Source organism: Humulus lupulus, chromosome 3, assembly GCF_963169125.1.
Source record: "Humulus lupulus chromosome 3, drHumLupu1.1, whole genome shotgun sequence".
Lineage (NCBI taxonomy): Eukaryota > Viridiplantae > Streptophyta > Magnoliopsida > Rosales > Cannabaceae > Humulus > Humulus lupulus.
The window spans coordinates 173897270-173915287 of NC_084795.1; the positions used below are offsets into that span (position 1 = coordinate 173897270).

At 35.2% G+C, this 18018-nt stretch overlaps 2 protein-coding genes across 3 annotated transcripts; both read right to left on the reverse strand.

Moving 5' to 3' along the window:
* Nucleotides 1-7805: 7805 nt before the first annotated feature.
* On the reverse strand, nucleotides 7806-8575 carry LOC133821446 (E3 ubiquitin-protein ligase BRE1-like 1). Of its 2 annotated transcripts, none has more exons than XR_009887584.1 (2): nucleotides 8021-8575; nucleotides 7806-7931 (listed from the first exon to the last, which is right to left on the reverse strand). XR_009887584.1 is itself a non-coding variant. In XM_062253740.1 (2 exons), the coding sequence occupies exons 1-2, from the start codon at nucleotides 8175-8177 to the stop codon at nucleotides 7821-7823; spliced, it is 258 nt and encodes an 85-aa protein (XP_062109724.1). In that variant the 3' UTR covers nucleotides 7806-7820. The 2 variants fall into 2 exon arrangements, 1 of the variants encoding a protein (XP_062109724.1); XM_062253740.1 differs by having other exon boundaries at nucleotides 8031-8177.
* A 4214-nt stretch (nucleotides 8576-12789) lies between these two features.
* LOC133825221 (receptor protein kinase-like protein ZAR1) lies at nucleotides 12790-14661 on the reverse strand. The gene is made up of 3 exons (XM_062258196.1): nucleotides 13740-14661; nucleotides 13675-13682; nucleotides 12790-13631 (listed from the first exon to the last, which is right to left on the reverse strand). Exons 1-3 carry the CDS (start codon nucleotides 14369-14371, stop codon nucleotides 12949-12951), a joined length of 1323 nt encoding a protein of 440 aa, XP_062114180.1. The 5' UTR covers nucleotides 14372-14661; the 3' UTR covers nucleotides 12790-12948.
* Nucleotides 14662-18018: the final 3357 nt, after the last annotated feature.

Sequence of the window (18018 nt, forward strand, 5' to 3'; positions counted from 1 at the left end):
TGGAATCTGAACCTGTTATCCTTAGAAGCCTTTATCAGAAGGCGAGTGAGATACTCCATCACTATAACAAATAATAAAGGGGATATGGGATCACCCTGCCGAAGCCCCTTACCACCCTTGAACTTCCCTTGAATCCTTCCATTTAGAACCAGAGAATAAGATGTTCCCCTCAAGCAGACCATAATCCAATTAATGAACCGACTAGAAAAACAAAGCATATTGAGTAAATTTTCCAAGAAATCCCAATCAATGGTATCATATGCATTGCTGAAGTCTAACTTCATAGCACAACGTAGCGAGCTATTTTTCCTATTGTAACCTTTAATTAGATCTTGAAAAATAAGGACATTGTAAGCCAAAGATCTCTGTTTTATAAAGGCTCCCTGATTAATATTAATCAGCGAAGGAAGAACCACGGCTAGCCGGTTACAAAGCATTTTCGAAATGCATTTGTATAATAGAATTGCAATAAGCAATAGGTCTGAATTCAGTAGCATTTGATGGCTGGTCTACTTTCGAAATGAGAGATATGATGGTATCATTTAGCAACAAAGGAATTCTTCCTGAGATAAAGAAGTCTAAAATAGCTACAGAAACTTCCTTGCCTATATCCTTCCAAAGTGCTTTGAAGAACCCTGCCCCATAACCATTCGAACCAGGACTTTTGACAGAGTTTATACTAAACATAGCTGATCGAACTTCTTGGTAAGTAAATGGCTTTATTAAACGTAGCTGGTCATCCAAACATAGAACAGGACCATGCTTAATACATTCAGAATCAATTTGACCTGTAGCCCTATTAGTATTACCCAAATGATTCTTAAAATATTGAAAATAATAGTCCACAACCTTATCATAATCATCCACAATCCGACCTTTATCATCAATATAAGAAATAATGCAATTCGAGATCTGCCTCTGTTTCAAGCTTGCATGAAAATACGAGGAGTTTTCATCACCAAATCGAAGCCAAGGAATCTTACTTTTTTGACGAAGAAAACTAGCATAAATCTTCTCATGCCTGAAGTAATCTTTTTTTATTACAGTTAAAGACTAGTTATTTTTTGATTTAGGGAAAGACTTGCATAGTATCATCACCTAGATGACATTTGGTTTTCAGTTCTATTCTGAACAAATTAGGTCATCTTGTTCATTTAGAATTTGAAAATTTTAGTCTTTTTTCAAGATTCCAATCTTAGTTCTACTAGTTCTTTGATTTATAATCTATATTTATTAGTAACATTTGCCTCATGTAATGAAACCTTACAAATTTTCTTATGGTAGAAAACATAAATTAAACCACGAGAATTCTATCATAAATTTGGTATAAGTGTTAAGGTCATATCTCCCAAAAGATAATGAGAATACTTATTTTTGATAGAATTTTTAACCCCTTGATTTCATAAATTTTGAGATTTATATTTAACATGTAAAGGGGTAACAAAAAAAAAAGAAATTAGTGCAAAAGAGAGTTTCAATGCTGAGAATTTATAAATATTATTTTTTCGGTGGGTCATTCTTTACGATTTCATGGAATGATCTACAACATTTTATTTTGTTCAAAGACGATTAAGGGAGTTTATATTTTATTCATAATGGGCATTAATCTTTAGACGTTATTTATTTTAAATTTCCAAAACCACATTTGACAAATCAACTAGGCAGGACAATTAAAGTCGTCAAAATTAAATGTGGTGGTTAATACTACCATAGAAGGTATGACGAATCTCGTGAGCAATGTATAAAGATTAATTTTGCACTATTACTAAAGAAATGTCACTTCGTCTTACAATACAAAATGCTAGGCAAACCTGGCATTTTGGGTATTAGTGAGAGACGCATTGAAGCATTTAACTAAGAATATGGTAAGAAGTATGATTAGTCATTCTTCTTCATCAAACTCGTTGTGGGGAGAAACTATTAAGACATCAACATAAATCCTGATATGGTATCAAGTAAATTATTAGTGAAAACTCTTTATGAACTTTAGTTATGGTTAGCCTAACAGTCTAACATAAAGACTTTTTTTATTTTCGGGTGTCCAGCTAAAGCAAGGTTTTATAATCCACAAGAAAGAAATTCGGACTCCAAAATAGTAAAAAGCTACTTTACTGTATACTCTTAGTAATTAAAGGGCTACAAATTTTGTGATCCCACACTGAGGTTCAGTTTTGAAACGAGAAAAATTAATAATTTTGAGGATGTTGAGTTTGGGGGAGAAATAAGGTTAGAGATATTGTTTTTGAGGTGGAATTGGCCTTAAATCCAATTCCTACTATCACTTTTGATAATTTTCAGGTTTCTATTCTTGTCATTATTCAATAAGTGAATTCAGAACCTCAATAAGACAATATCGAACAACTTTCCATGTAAGATAAGGTAATTGTTCAAGACAAACAAACTCAACAACCTCAAAAACTAGTGCCATTAATGAGATCCATAAGAGAAATAACATAAGAAAAAGTGGAATGATGGAAGATGATCCAATCAACTTTTATCATGCCATGAAAGATTCTAACTCTCAAATCTGGATTGATGTCATAAATGATGAGCACTAGTCTATGCAAGGCAATATAGTTTGAGAATTTATCTCATTGCCAAATGGTGCAAAACTAATTGGTTGTAAATGAATATTTAAAACCAATAGGGATGCAAATTGCAATGTGGATAAGTATAAGGTATGTCTTGTAACTAAAGAATATACTCATAAAGAATGCATTTATTTCTGGACAAGCATGGCACTAACTGCTTATTATGGTCTTGAGTTATATTAGATGGATATTAAGGTGTCATTTCTCAATGGTGACATTGATGAAATAAGTAATGTGGCGCAACCAGAAATCTTTGTGTTCAAAGATCCAAAGAATATGGTTTGCAAATTAAGAAAGCCCATCTATAGACTCAAGCAAGCTTCTCGTCAATGATAACACAATTTTCATTAACAATTGTCTCGTTTAGTTTTGAGGTTGATTTTTTTTTTTAATTGTGTATTTTACAAGTTCTGTGGGGTAAACATATGTTCCTGGTCCTATATGTTAATAAAATATTGCTTGCCACTAATTATATACTCATTTTATGTTAGAGATTCAGATATATTAGAGAATGTTCTTGGGGTATTCTTGATATATAACGAAATAGCTATATCATTATAGTACTCAAAATGTTTTTCATGAAGGACAGTAGACTAGGTGAAACCTTGTAGGTAATGAAAATAAGTTGTATAAGCATTGCCTTAAAGCAACCTTAGAATTCATGAAATACAAAAGATTCTCTTTCATTTAAATATTTGGAATCTAATGTATACTCAAGTATGTATGTATTTGTATCAATGGTGTTGGATGAATATTTAAGTAACCCTATAAAGAACCTTTCGATATGCAGCCAAATGGGTTAAAAGAATTTATGGAGAATAAGAGATTACATATTCACTTATCAAATATAAGAAAATTATGGAGATCATTAAGATTTTTTATTTTGATCTTATAAGGAATTTAGTTGTAAGATTTTGTCACATGGCAGCAAAATTAGGAATGGTGTTGAAAACCATTAAAGATATATATTGTGATAATAAATTGATTATGTTGCATTTTAGTAACAACATAAGTTCTGCAAGGGCAAAGGCACATTTGACTTTGAGTTATTTGTTATTAAAAGTAGTTCAGAGTAATAAAGTGTATATAGAACATATAAGGACAAACTCCATGATTTTGGATTCGATCACTAAGGATATACCACTTAAACTTTTCAGGAGCTTTTTACTCATGTGGATGTGGTATTGCTTAAGATTGTGTTGGGTTAGTGGGAGTTTGTATTTTGGTTTTTCTTTCAAGTTGACACATATTTATGGTTTAGTTCTATAGATAAAGTATGGACTTAAGTTTTGAGTACTCTAAATGTATTCTTTTGATTGAGGTTTAAGCGTAAGGTTAAAAAGACTAAAGAATTGCTCTCAATAAAGGAGGACCAGTTGGAGATAGGCATCTGTGGATCACATTTGCATGTAAGTTTCATGCTACGCATCAATGTTTGACAAATGTCATTTGGTTGTATTGGTATATGTGACCATTGATGGGTTTAGTCACACTAAATGTGACGAATGTCGCTTTGATCCTATGTTAGTATAATCAATGGACGAGATTGTTTTGGAAATATTTATATTTATTGTAGTAAATTTTGAGCGCTCATATGGTTACACATTATAAGGAACATATGTAGACCAAGTGGGAGATTGTTGGATTAAAATCCTCTATGTGAGCTCATATGTATAAGTGTGTATTGCTATCTTAAGGTTGACCCACATAAAGTGATCATTTTGGTAATTGGGTCATTGGGTATTAAAGTGTCATGGGTTAAATGTGTAGATACCTTAAGTGGTATGTTTAATTTATTGAGCGGCTAAATTAGAAATACTAAAAAGTAATAAACTATTAGTTTCTATATATTGGTAGTGGTCCCCAAGAAACAAGATATGACTCTATTCTCTTCTTCCCCATCAAGAGAGAAAATAAGAGAGAACTTTGTCTTGTATTCTTGGAAGATCATTACCCAAAGGCTATCTCTAACAAAGGATTAAGGTATACTTCCGCTATTTATACTCTTCTTCTCTTTAAATCATCAAGGGTTTCTTTAGATTTAAGATTTCATGTTTAAACACTTAAAATAACATGTTTGTTTATGGAATTGAATATTGAGATTGCATGTTATATGAGTGTTAAAAAATTCTAACACATTTACTATAATTTGTCTTCAAAATATATGGACTTTCGAACAATTGTGCCTAATACATATGCCGCATACACGTCACTCACATGGATAATAGGATCGAATCCCAAACTAGCCATGATATAATTAAACTCATTAGTAGGACTCGAGGCTAACTATACCAACAAAAACAAAGAAACACAAGAACAAATTCATTACATGATACACATGTTTATGAGAAAAGTAGGATATAATTGATATTTGGTGAAAAGAAGTAATAAACAAAAATATAAATATTAGGGAATACATAAAACAGAGTTTGGAAAGAGGAAATAATATTCTGTATATGTGAAAGAGTATAAAGACATTTAATATATAGCTAGTCTTTGACTGTAACGCTATTACACAACAATTCCACACAATGAGCTAACAATCCTTAGATAAACATAACTAATTATTCACTGGATATAACTACGCTTAATACTCTCCCTTAAGATGGAGTGTATTGATTTTTAACACCCATCTTGGAAAGAAGTTGATGAAAAATAGTAGGAAAGAGAGCTTTAGTTAACATATCTGGAAGGTTGTTTTTGGAATCAACATCAATCACCTTCAAGGTGCCATGTTGAACCTTCTCACAAACAATGTGACAATCTATGTCGATATGTTTAGTCCACTCATGGAAAATCAGGTTTTTCGATATGTGAATAGCAGCATTGTTGTCACAAAAAAGTATCGCTGGGTTGTTGTGTAAAATGTCAAAGTCTGAGTATAGCTAGCAACTAAGTTATCTCACAAGTAGTGTTGGCCATGGCATGACATTCTGCTTCAGTAGAGGAACTAGACACAGTGGTTTACTTCTTAAACTTCCAATAAACTAAGAAGGGGCCTAACAACACACAATAGCCGGAAGGGGACCTACGAGTGTCTATGCAACTCCCCCAATTTGCATCAGCAAAGGCAGTCACTTGGAGTTTATTAGAGATGTTTTCAGGAGAAGAAGAGGCAAAGAATAGGCACTTCCCTGGTGTGCCTTTGAGATACTTGAGAATGTGATAAGCATCTTGAAGATGAGGTGTCCTCGGAGATGATATAAACTCGCTGAGATGGTTGAAAACATAGCAAATATCTGGCCGAGTTATGGTGAGATAAATTAGCTTGCCAATGAGACTCCGATAGGCAGTTGGATCTTCAACCGGGTCACCCACATCTTTGTTTAGTTTGACATTCAGTTCCATAGGTGTAGTAGCAGCCTTGGCACCTAAATAACTTGTATGAAAAATAAGTTGTAAAGTAAAGGGGCATTGGGAAATAGAGGTGCCATTTCTGTTTCTTCCTATTTCAAGGCCTAAAAAAAATATGATTTAACCTATTATCCCTGTTTTCTCCTTGGGACACGTGGCATGACGCAATGGGTCCATGGGCTCCCTCAAAGAGATCCAGGCCCATCCCGAGGCTAATGAACAGGGTAGAAGAATGTCCTAACATTACAAGAAAAAATGCTTTTAAAACACCAAAAATGTGTTATCAAAACATACCATAACACTTTTTGATGTGTTAAGACCGACTATGTTATCGTAGGTCAGGGTACTTTACATAACACTTTATCATTGTTATACAGATGTGTTATTATACTGTCAACGATAACACAATTTCTGTGTTATTTTAATAAATAGATAAGTGTTTAATTATGTTATTTATAGTCGATTATATAACACATTTCAATACTTATAAATTTGTGTTATACTACACTTTAGTATAACACATTTTTTGTGTTATACTATACTCTAGTATAAAATGTGTTATACTACACTTTAGTATAACACATGTGTTATATTAGCTTGGAGAAACATAATCTTTTTTTACTTACACAAAACTAGGAAAACAAATATGAAAGTTGAAGCCAAATAAGGTAACATAAATAGATTTTTATTAATTACTCAAATGTAATTACAATATTTAGTCTACTAGTCTAGGCTTAAGAAATCATATTACAACATAATTTATGCCCAATTCAGATTCATTTATCACTAAATACAAAACAAAAAATGTATACAAAAATTAGTGAAATACATTCTTCCATTCTAAAGGCCTCAACTACAAATGTTGTCAAGAATTGCTCCAAAGAAATCATCTCAATATACCTGCACATTGTAAAAAAAAAAAGTCCTTTTATTATTAAGAACATAAGACTTAAGCTAGTTTCCACCTGCCAGCATATAAAGTTTAAATTAAATTTGTAATAACTCCAAAACTTGACGAAACAGCAGGGTATAGCAAGATGTACTACCATGCAAAACAACGACTGAAGCAACAAAACATGCAACTTAAAACAAGGCTTGTGAAATGTATCAAGATAACAAATATATCATTCTCAATAAATGTAAAGTAAGTATAGACTTGGAAATTTTTATCATATTAAATAGAAATAAAAAAAGAGGAAAAATCAATAAAATGCGTGTTTCATATCTAAGGGCACAATAAATGCTTAAATCAAAGATCAATTTGTTACGTGCACTAAGCCAGATAATCACAATTGACAAAAGAAAAGACTGTATCTTAAATTCTTGACACACGAAACTTCAACAGGAACAAAATTACCATTTACATATATTTATATATATATGGCTAGTGTCAAGTAATAAACCACACACACATAAGCTGGAACTTAGATTGAAGGGAAAGCATTGAATATTCACTATATTGAACTAGCAATCCAATTAAAGGCACATGACTAACATACTCTACTACAAATAAGAGCTCCACTTAGCTTGTCCTGTTTCTTTGTTAGAAATCACATCCTTCTCTTGGGTAGAATTCTTCATTTCATTATTTACTCTTTCTATTCCTATACATGGAGTTTTAAATGATCTATATGATGATGTTTTAAACAACATCATAGACTTGGCAGATTTTTTGCGCAACTGAAAAGAATCAATGAATATAAAAACATAGAACTAGTTTCCATTGCTTAGAACTAAGAAGGATAAATTTAATGTGACATGACATTTATACAATTAACCAAATATTAATAGTGATGGCCAGTCTCCACCTAGTGACCATCTAAAAGATACAAATCTGAAAACATAATACATACAATGGTTTGCAATTTCTGTATCTCAGCAGCCTGACCAGTGAATCTCAATTGCAGCAGATCTTCGAAGGAAATCAATGACATCACTTTTAACACTGAGTTCCCTTTCCTTTAAGACAAGAATATCCTTCTCAGCCTACAATCTCCAATGACAACATTATTTTTAGCATCAGAATGACATCTTAGCAAAAAATGGCAGATAAAAGGCATAAATAAACTACCGACCAGTTGCAACCTGAAGTTTCTCATACGAAGCCTGATACTCAATAACTTCAGATTTTGATTTTTCAATATGATCTCTCACTAAGAGGTAGGCTTGGGAAGAGGAAATACATGCTACATTCTTCAATTTACTCTGTCCATTTGCGAGAAGAGTTAGCATTAGTGAAATGATATTTTAAAGTATAAAACCAGCACACACAAAAGACTAGTTATACATTAAAGTGACCTGCAAGTTAGATAACTACTGCAATATATGTACTCTCTCTTCATGAAGACCTTTTATTTCTTTAAGTCGGCAAGAAGCTTGATCCTGCAGAGCTCAAATCAGTTACAAAGGTAAATGTTCGAAAGAAAGGTAATTACACTACCATTAATTCTTTAAGAGCAGTCTCCATATCTTTTATATCTTTTACTTTATCTCTGACTTTGTCACTACTAACATGCTTGCTCCCTAAATTTAAGACAGGAAAGCCTGCCACTTTTGCGGCATCTCTCCGAGCTTTGAGAATCGCTAGTTTGCAATTACTCTCTTCTAGTTCAACAACTCTATTTTGTAACTTCCCTTCATAAAACCAATGCACTTAACATTAGCTTCACAGAACATTCAGTTATCCTCCAAGACAATGAAAACTATAAACAACTAAACAATGGAAATAAAAGCAGATAAGAAAAACTATTCCAAATCCAAATTAAAATCACACTGTCACAGAGCTTCTACTACGACATTCATCATTTTTTTCAGCAATTAAAGGGGAAAGAACAATCAGAGAGTAAGAGAAACAATGAAAACACAGAATTGTAAACAGTGAAAACACAGAATTATATTAATTTGGTTAGTTTTTCATTCTTTTCTAGCAACTAAATAGTCGTTAAAACCAAAATACTCCAAGAAAGTAAAGAAAAGAAGAAAGTACCTGCTGTTTTTGAGACTCTTCGTCTAGTGCCTTCTTTCGTTGTTCATATTCTTCTTCTTCCATCTTCTTCCTTTTCATCTCCTTGGCCTCAAGCCAGGCCTTCTCCCTCTCCTCGAACTCCTTCTTCTTCCTCTCAGACCCCTCCGCATCTTCCTTCTCCATTAGGTGTACCTGACTCGTCAAATCGACCACGCCATTCTCCAATACACCATCGCCACTGCCATGTTTGTTGAGCTCTACACTAATTAGAATCTAGATGTAAGAGAAAATGAACAAACTAGTGTATCAAATTTGTTGAGCTCCTCTATATATGTATAAAAAAAATAATTATGTACAAAAATATATATTATTCTCACAATAAGACCAATAATCTTAAGAAAAGCTTAACAAACTAGTGATGTGTGTGTGTGAGTGTGTTTTTTCTTCTTCTTTATTATTGCATAAAAATTATATCCATAATTTAAGTACAATAAATTGGCATCACGTTAACATCCTTTAATTATATATATTGGGTCACTTTTTGTGTTATGGTATACTGTAAAAGCAATTAATTAAGCAAGAACTAATTTTCTCAAGAGGGAACAAAAATAACAAAAGAGACCATATAAAATAGGCAACTTAATTTTTCTGATAATGGTGAAGACCATATAAGCTGTCACTATTGCACAAGAAAATGTTAGCATGTAGTCTTATTTAAAACAAAGAAAAAATATATGGATGAAAGTAAAAAAAAATGATAGTCTTTCTACTGTCACTCTATAAATAAAGCCATATGCAGAGTTTAATAAGTTAACAATTATTCATTAATATAACAACTTTTAAAAGTAACAAAAAATATAGTCTTTCTACTATCACTCTATAAAACAGAGCATAATTTGATAGTAAGTTGATTGAAAAGAGCAAAAGATATACAACAATTAAACCTGCCCATTTGAACCATATTACACATAACTAATGGTAAAACTTACCAAACTAGAGAAATTAAACTTAAATCCTTATTACACATAACTACATAATGGTAGAATTTAAGTTTATTGTAGTATTTCATGATACAAGATATCATAATCAATTAGTGAACCTTAATCAGTAACATCAGCTGCAAAAATAGCTTAAGAAAAGCTTGTTAAGAGCTTACAAAGAGATTCAGAATGTGGTATTTCATTGTATCAAATAAGCACAATTATCCCTTTCCACAAATATTCAAATAAGCAGCTATATTTTAGGCAAAATTTTAGGACATTCATAAACAAAGTGAATCAGATTGGCATGGAATACTTGAATGTTTAATCTCCACTTACAAACATGGAAGAGCGAAAACTGAAGTATTCTTCAAACAGAATTTAAGGCAGTCACATACCTTGTGACTGGATCAATAACTTGAACATTTGAAACATGAAGAGGAGCTTCAACCGTAAAGATCCCACATTCATGACCTTGGCCTTGCTTGATATGCTCCTTAACCTACAGACAAGAGAAGTTCATCATTATCAAACACTGTAGTCTTATCCACAAACTTCACTCAGACAACATCACCACACAGATCAAATAACCACAAAAAATATTAATATAATAAAATAAACTTGAGGTCATTCAAGATACTTAATCTAATTACCTGAATATTGCAGGGGGGAGAAAAGAAAAAGCCAAGCAATTATAATCAATAAAGATAACCCATTTCATAAATATCAACTAAAGATAACTATGGAGAAGCAATAAAGAATCAACACAGTCATAATCAAACCCAAATATAGACCCTATTGCCAAACATAATGTTGAATCAAATTGGAAAAACAAAATATATAAGAGGTCACTAATAAGTCTTAGAAATGATACCTTAAAATGTCTTACAAAGGCTGCCCTCTCTTACCTAAAGTATTGTGACCAATTTCGGCTCTGGGGCATTTGATTTGCCATATTTAATTTTTCTATATAATTCCAGTTAAAATTTTATATTTATTTATTAATTTTACTTAAAATCGAACATAAACAGATCAAATATTGATTAAGACTATTCAAGTGTGGATTTCTTCTAAGAACTTGCTTGTTATTATAATGATTAACCATTATGTGAAAAAAGATAGATATTACATGGGCATTGATAATGATAATTCATAGTCATACATTATTGAGTCCTTGATATGTGCCTCTACATTAATTTCACCTCATTTTGTAACTTTTTCCACATACCCTTTTCATATAAAGCTAAATTATAAATCAAACTAGATTTTTTTTTTTTTTTTTTTATCAATAGCTTCATATATATGCATTATCAAAGAAAGAAAGTTTTTTTATGATAATTATGAGAATTCCTTGTCTTATAATTGACCTTTAGGATATGAAGAGGATAAGTCAATTTCCAGTAAAGTTTTAATTATAGTATGTGCAGTATCTATCTATGTAAATAAATCTTGATTCAGTCTAGGAAGCAAACACTTGAAAAAGGGATTACTTTGAGCCAAGATTAGTAGAGGTACAGTACTAATTTTACCACATTTCTGGAATCTATACTATGCTAGGGAAAATTATGTTTCGATGAATAATAATAATAATGAAAGAGATCCAAGAAAGAAAATGATTTCTCTTTTTTCATCACTAGACATTTTTATGCTTCATTTGCTTAAAGTTTAAGGATAATCTTGATAAATTTTTTTTTATTGTCTAATGAATTATCCATAAACAAATTGTTTGTTCATTTTCTAGCTCATGGATCATGATACTACTTACTTAAAATTCAAAAAATTGAAACTAATCATTTTCTAGCTCATGGATCATCATATGCCATTTGCTTAAATAACAAAAGAGTGAGTTTAGATTGGCTAGAAACTAAGTACAAGGCACAAGCAAGCATTGAAAATAGAGAATAAGAAGATAGTCCAGTCAAGATGCCTAACCATCGAACCAAATCGATATGTAGACAGAATGTCAAAACCATAAGGATCACAATCTACCAAGCAATATGCCGGGAGATGCATAGTATCAATAAGCAGACGCAAAAACCTAGACAATGATTTTGCAGCTTAGGAGAAATTAATAGAGTTAAAAGTACAAAGATATTCATCTTATTTTATTTACAAAACTAATAAAATTTGTACCTTCTCGTAGGAATATCAGGATAACCTCGACCCTGTAACAAAAAAAAACAAGACAATACAAGTCTCTCAAATCACCTTTTGAAGGAGCCCAAAAAAACAAGACAATATTAGTTATCAATTGACTAATTTGCAAATGAAACACAACAAAATGCCCAAAAATCTAGCTGAAATGCTAAAATGCCCAAAAATCAAGCTTAAATGTTCAAAAAATCAATCAAAACTTTGGAGTAATAATCAATAAAAAAAGCAACAGATTATTGGGTAAATAAATCATCATCATTCATATAAAAATACCTTAGCCATCACAATAAAACAAATAATTACCCAATGAAAGCAAAAGACAGATTCAAGCCCATAATTCAAGCCTTATCATATTAAACCATTCACAACCCCTTAATGAAAGTTTATAGTCCCTAAACACAGATTAAAACTATATAAAACGCCCTACAAATTTTAAAGAAATGAATATCAGTAAGGGAAAAAAAAACCAACTCTTTATTAGCAGTTACTCCACAAAAGTGGTGTAGAAGATACTCCAAACTATTTCTCTCCAATTTCAGTACCCTTGAGGCCTGAGGCAAAGAAAAAAGAGAAAAACAATTCAATAATGAAATAATAGCAGATAAATGTTTAAATAATTAGTAGGTGGAGGCGTTTCAAAATTTAGAAGAGTAACAACACAGCTCACATATACTAAAAACAAACTCAATTTCAAATAACACTTGAAAGCATGCTCTTGTTGCAGACCTAACTTGAGCTAGTCCAATGCAATAATAGCTAAAAGAAATTGAGAAACTTACAATGAATTTGAAGTCATGAAGATCTATGTCAAATTACAATTGTAAAAGGGTTCTTTCATGGTTTCATATGATCACTTAAAGGCTAAAACATGAAGAAAAGGATTCTAACTAGCTTGTTGGGTTTCTCAAGAATCAGATATGATCAGCCTGTCCAAAGCTTCTCCTACATGCCTCATTGTTGGTCTCTTCTCAGGACTAGTTTGAATACAAGCCATGGCAATCTTAATAACTCCAATAATCTCGTCGTCCTTTTCGGCATCTTGGACTAAATAAGGGTCTAAAACATCTGAGAGAGGCTTCTTCTCTTCAATGCAGAGCTGAATCCAATGAACCAAATCCATTTTAGAGGAACCTACTTGGACTATGGACAATCTGCCAGTAATCATTTCTAGCAGGATAACACCATATGAATAAACATCCCACTTCTGGGATGGTTTCACCACTTTCAGTGCTTCCGGGGCAATATAACAAGATCCCAAGTTAGTAGTAGTGGTAGTAGATGAAGCAACAGTAGTAGCATTAGAAGGTGCACTCTTTTGTGGCCTATCTTGTGACTTATCTGTGGCCATTCGACTAGATTGCAAGGTGGGAGAACCTCCAGCAATATTAGCAAGATGACCTAGTCCAAAATCGAAAATTTGGGGTTCCATGTTTTGTCCAAGAAGAATGTTATTAGGCTTCAAATCACCATGAACATATTTCTTGGGGCTGAACACATGGAGATAGACCAAACCTTTAGCAATTCCTTTAATGATTTTTAGCCGAACAGACCATGATAGAGGTGTGAATGACTCTGTTCCAGACCTCCCTGATTACATGAAATGAAATCAAATTGATCAAAATATGAATACCACAAGACCTGTGATCAATCAAACTCCAAAACCATAATCAAAATAATTAAATAATTCATGAGCACAAGTCAGATAATGGGATAATGGGATAATGAAGTGCAGTGGAAAGATTTCCATTGGAAATGTAATCATATATGAGCAGCTTCTCATCTACAGACCAGTAGTAAGCTTTCAAAGTTACAATATTAGGATGCTTATCAAGGGCTCTAAGTCTCTTGCACTGAAGAATTGATGCACGAATAGACCCATTAAGAAAATTTTGAGAGAAATCTAAAGTTTGAAGATACTTGAGCTTCCCAACCTCATTTGACACAGACCCAGATAAGGAATTTCCATAAAGGACCAAACTTTGTAGCCCCTGAGCATCAAAAAGCTCAACCGGCAAGCTTCCATTCAATTTATTGTTCCTTAAATTCAAATGACGAAGCCCAGAGATGGACCCAAGAGCAGAAGGAAGAAACCCAGCAAGTTTCTTCTTTGGAATACTGAGTGAAACAACTCTAAGCTCCTTGCATGTGACCCCATTCCACGCACAAGGGTTCTCATCAGAAGAGTTCCAGTTACTCAGAGACCCTTCTGGGTCTTGTGTAATGGCTTGCTTAAACGACAAAAGGGCATACCCTTCACTGTTCAATGAACTCACTAGTCCATGCGAGGTGCACAACATCAAAAGAACAAACAAAACCAAAGACACCATTTTTTTCTTTCTTAAATTAACTCCAAATACAAGTAATTTTTATAGTACAATACCTGGCCGGTGCCAAACATATTGCAGAATTAAATGCCAAAATCTCTTTGAAGCCAAAAAATATCACTCCATGCATCACCTAATTCAGTTCACTATCTTTATCGACAAAATCCATATACGAAAACTGCTTCTCCACCCATTAAAGAACGCTACCAATCATAAACAAAACAGGAAATCAACCCAAGAACAGAGAAATCGGAAGATTCGAAAAAAACTGAGAAAAAAAATTAAAATCAAGAGTTGAGGGAGTGGGTTTGGAGAAATGTGAGTGGGTTTGGGGGTTTCGGCGTTTGGGTTTGGGTTTGGGGGTTTCTCCGTTTGGGATTTCTTAAAGTAAAAAAGGGAAAGTGACAAAAAGTCTACCAAAGGATGCGAGAAGCCAATGATAGAAGCCATAGATTTGAGGGATGGAGGAGATTTTAGGGATAAAGGAGACCGAAGCAGGGATTGAGTTCAGAGACCGTACGTAGCCGAAGAAGAAAATGGGTCACTGTTCCTTGTGTCCGAAATGTGGAAGATAGTCTGAAAAAAAAATGCTAAGTGGCGGGCATTATAATAAAATACTAAAAGAATTACCGCCCTTTTTTCTGCCCCATAGAATACTTTTTCATAATACTTTTTTATTAGTATTATATTCATGTGTTATGGAAATGGGTATTTGGTGCAGTGTAACGACCCAAAAGTCAATGAGCCCAACAAATTCGATGGGCGCAAACATAACAAGGGAACCGGGACCAAGATGCAGGCTCAACTCATCTTCCCGATCCTAACCTATTCATATCCTTCGAGATGCCAATAGAGGTGGCCGACTCACTAGTCTTTGGATAGACCTTTCCACAGATGAACCTGTCCTGGTGAGCGAACCCGGACTCTGGAATATGAACCAGGACATTAATAAAGGAACCCGGACCAGACATCCGGATAGTGCAAGTTTGATCTTCCCTGATGCTGACATGTCCCCAAGAAACACGGAAGTTGGTCTCCTCAACTATCCTGCAAAAGAGGTTATGCACAGAATGTACGTTGTTCCTAGGAAATAGTACTGCCACTACTCTGACAGATCCTGTCCCCATGATCCCCTTAGAAACCCATGCGGACCAGTCTGAGGTTACGTACAATTGGAAACTGTAAGGCTTGGTTATGCCCATGCTGGCCCAATGGGTCCTGATTAATATGTTTTATTAAGAAACATACTTTGTATTATGCCTCCATTAGCGAGCGAACTATGATTACATCCCTATCGAGCCTAGATTAGCCCGGCTCAAGCCCATTGCATCTAACTGCCTTTAAATAGCGCCAATTGTGCATTGTAGTGGAGGTCCTAGATTTTCTCTTATAAGCAATTACTCTCCTCAAACTTGCAAAAAACTCCATTGTCAAAAGTTCTCTAAAACTTAATACAATAGAGTCGTGGACTAAGACTCATTAACGTCCCAAATACGTAAAAATTCTGTTTGTTTAGCTTTGATCCATTCTTTCTAGCTCTTATTTCTCATTATATTTCTAGTTTCCGAAAATCTCGGTAAACACTTTGGTACTTTCATTGAGAGCTGAAGAAAGCTTGAGTCAATCTCGAACATCTGCCAAAATGGTGAACACTAGACATACCGTGTTTGATCCTGCTCACCAGAAACAACTAGACAATGGAGAACCATTGCCCAATCAAAAATTTCCTCAAGAACAACTTGAGAATATGCCTTATCAAGTGCCTCTACCCGCGATTCCCAGAACTTTGGAGATGGGGGTGACTACGATGAAGGATATTATGAGGAGGATGAAGGGGAATACGAGGATCACTAGGCCGAAAACCCCATCGATCTTGAAGAAATGAATATGGAGCCCAAACAGGAGGATCTAGAGGTGGTCCGTTTGAGACAACAGTTCCTAGATCAAGAAGGCAGTATAGATGAACAAAAAGAAGCCACTCATCAGATGCAAGAGTCCCTCCTGGCTCTTCAGGCCTTCATTGCTGCCCAAGGATTGGCAGCCAACCCTTCAACCGTTTTGCCTCTGCGGTTGCAGTTACCTGGCCCACCGATCAGGATTGGCTTACCTCACAATAGTAGCCATATCCCTCCCCAGGGACCATATCCCGCAACCGGCCCGTCAAATCATGTTCAAGAAAAAGGAAAAGCCAAACTGGCCGATCCTGGGGGAAAAGCAAACCCCTAGAAGAAAGCTCATCCCATTCAAAAAACTGGGGCCAACCCAGGGCACTTCCCTAGGAGAGAACGGATGAATCCTGTCCCAGGATGAGATCATCCGAACAATCTGCAAGGGAAGCTCCCGCAGGGTACCAAGCCCTGAAAGGTCCCTAGACAGGACGAACGGGAACAACGCTTCTATCCTAGTGCCTCTGTGAACAAAGATCACGGAGGGTACAAACATGGAGAAGAACTGAAAGCCATTAGTTAGGGAGATGATACTTCCCAAGTAGACTTGCGTGATGGCCTTAATGCCCGGAAGGAGCGGGCCCGGAAGGAAAAGATTCGCCCCCGAGGAGGCGACTTAAGGAATAACCTCAATGACAGGAGGAACAAGAAAGTCCCCCTGGACAATTGAATGGTCAAACAGTTCATGGAACAGTTGGCCACTCCTAAGAAAGTCATGGACTGCTTGGTCCGAAAATAAGAAGGTGGAGGTTCTAATTTCCAAGAAGAGGAAAAGGAACCATGCGCCAAACATATACTGGATGTGGTACTACCAAAAGGCTTCAAGATGCCGAACCTATCTGCCTACACTGGGAACGCAGACCCCAGGGACCATTTGTCCTGCTACAACCACTTGATGACTGTAGCTCACGTCTGCAACAACGACAAATGTCTATGTTTGGCTAGACCTGCAAAAGAGTGGTAGAAGAGACTTAAGTCGGGATCAATCCAATCCTGGTCTTGACTGCAATCGATGTTCCGTAAGCAATTCGTGGCCACCATGAAGATGGACATGCAAATCAGTGCGTTGGCCAATGTCAAACAGAATCCCACAAAGACCCTTAGGGTTTATACTTAGCGCTTCACAGAGGAAGCCTCAAAAACTAAGGTGGACGACGGATAGTGCCTAGTCATCTCCAGTCTGGGAATAAAGTTGGATCCCCTATCTGGCATGACATGCATCGCAGCAAGGCGGCCACCCTTGAAGAGTTCATCACGAGGGAACAAGGTTTTATCAACTGGGAGGAGGCCTGAATCCAAGCCTTTGGGTGGCAGCCAGCAACCCAGTCGAGTGCCCGAACCCTTCCCGGATATGGAATGCAATATCTGGCACCTCTCTTTTTGGCACCACCGGTGGCATTCGGATCGGCTAGTACCCATGGGATGAAGTTCATGATCCCGACGGTCTATAGGCCCACTTCAATGGGGTATGCTCCGGCTCAGTTGGCCCCATTTTCTGGGCACGGGGTGGCACTGGTCGGATATAGTGCCGCCCCCGGCAGAGCCCAACCGTCTCAAGTTAGAGGAACTAAGGCAAGCGTAAACCCTTCTCGGGGAAAGAGATCGGGTAAAGGACCGAACCGATCTGAACCCTCAAAAAAGGGAAAAAGGGGTTATGAACCACAATACACAGAGTACACCAACTTGGTTGACTCCTGGGAAAAC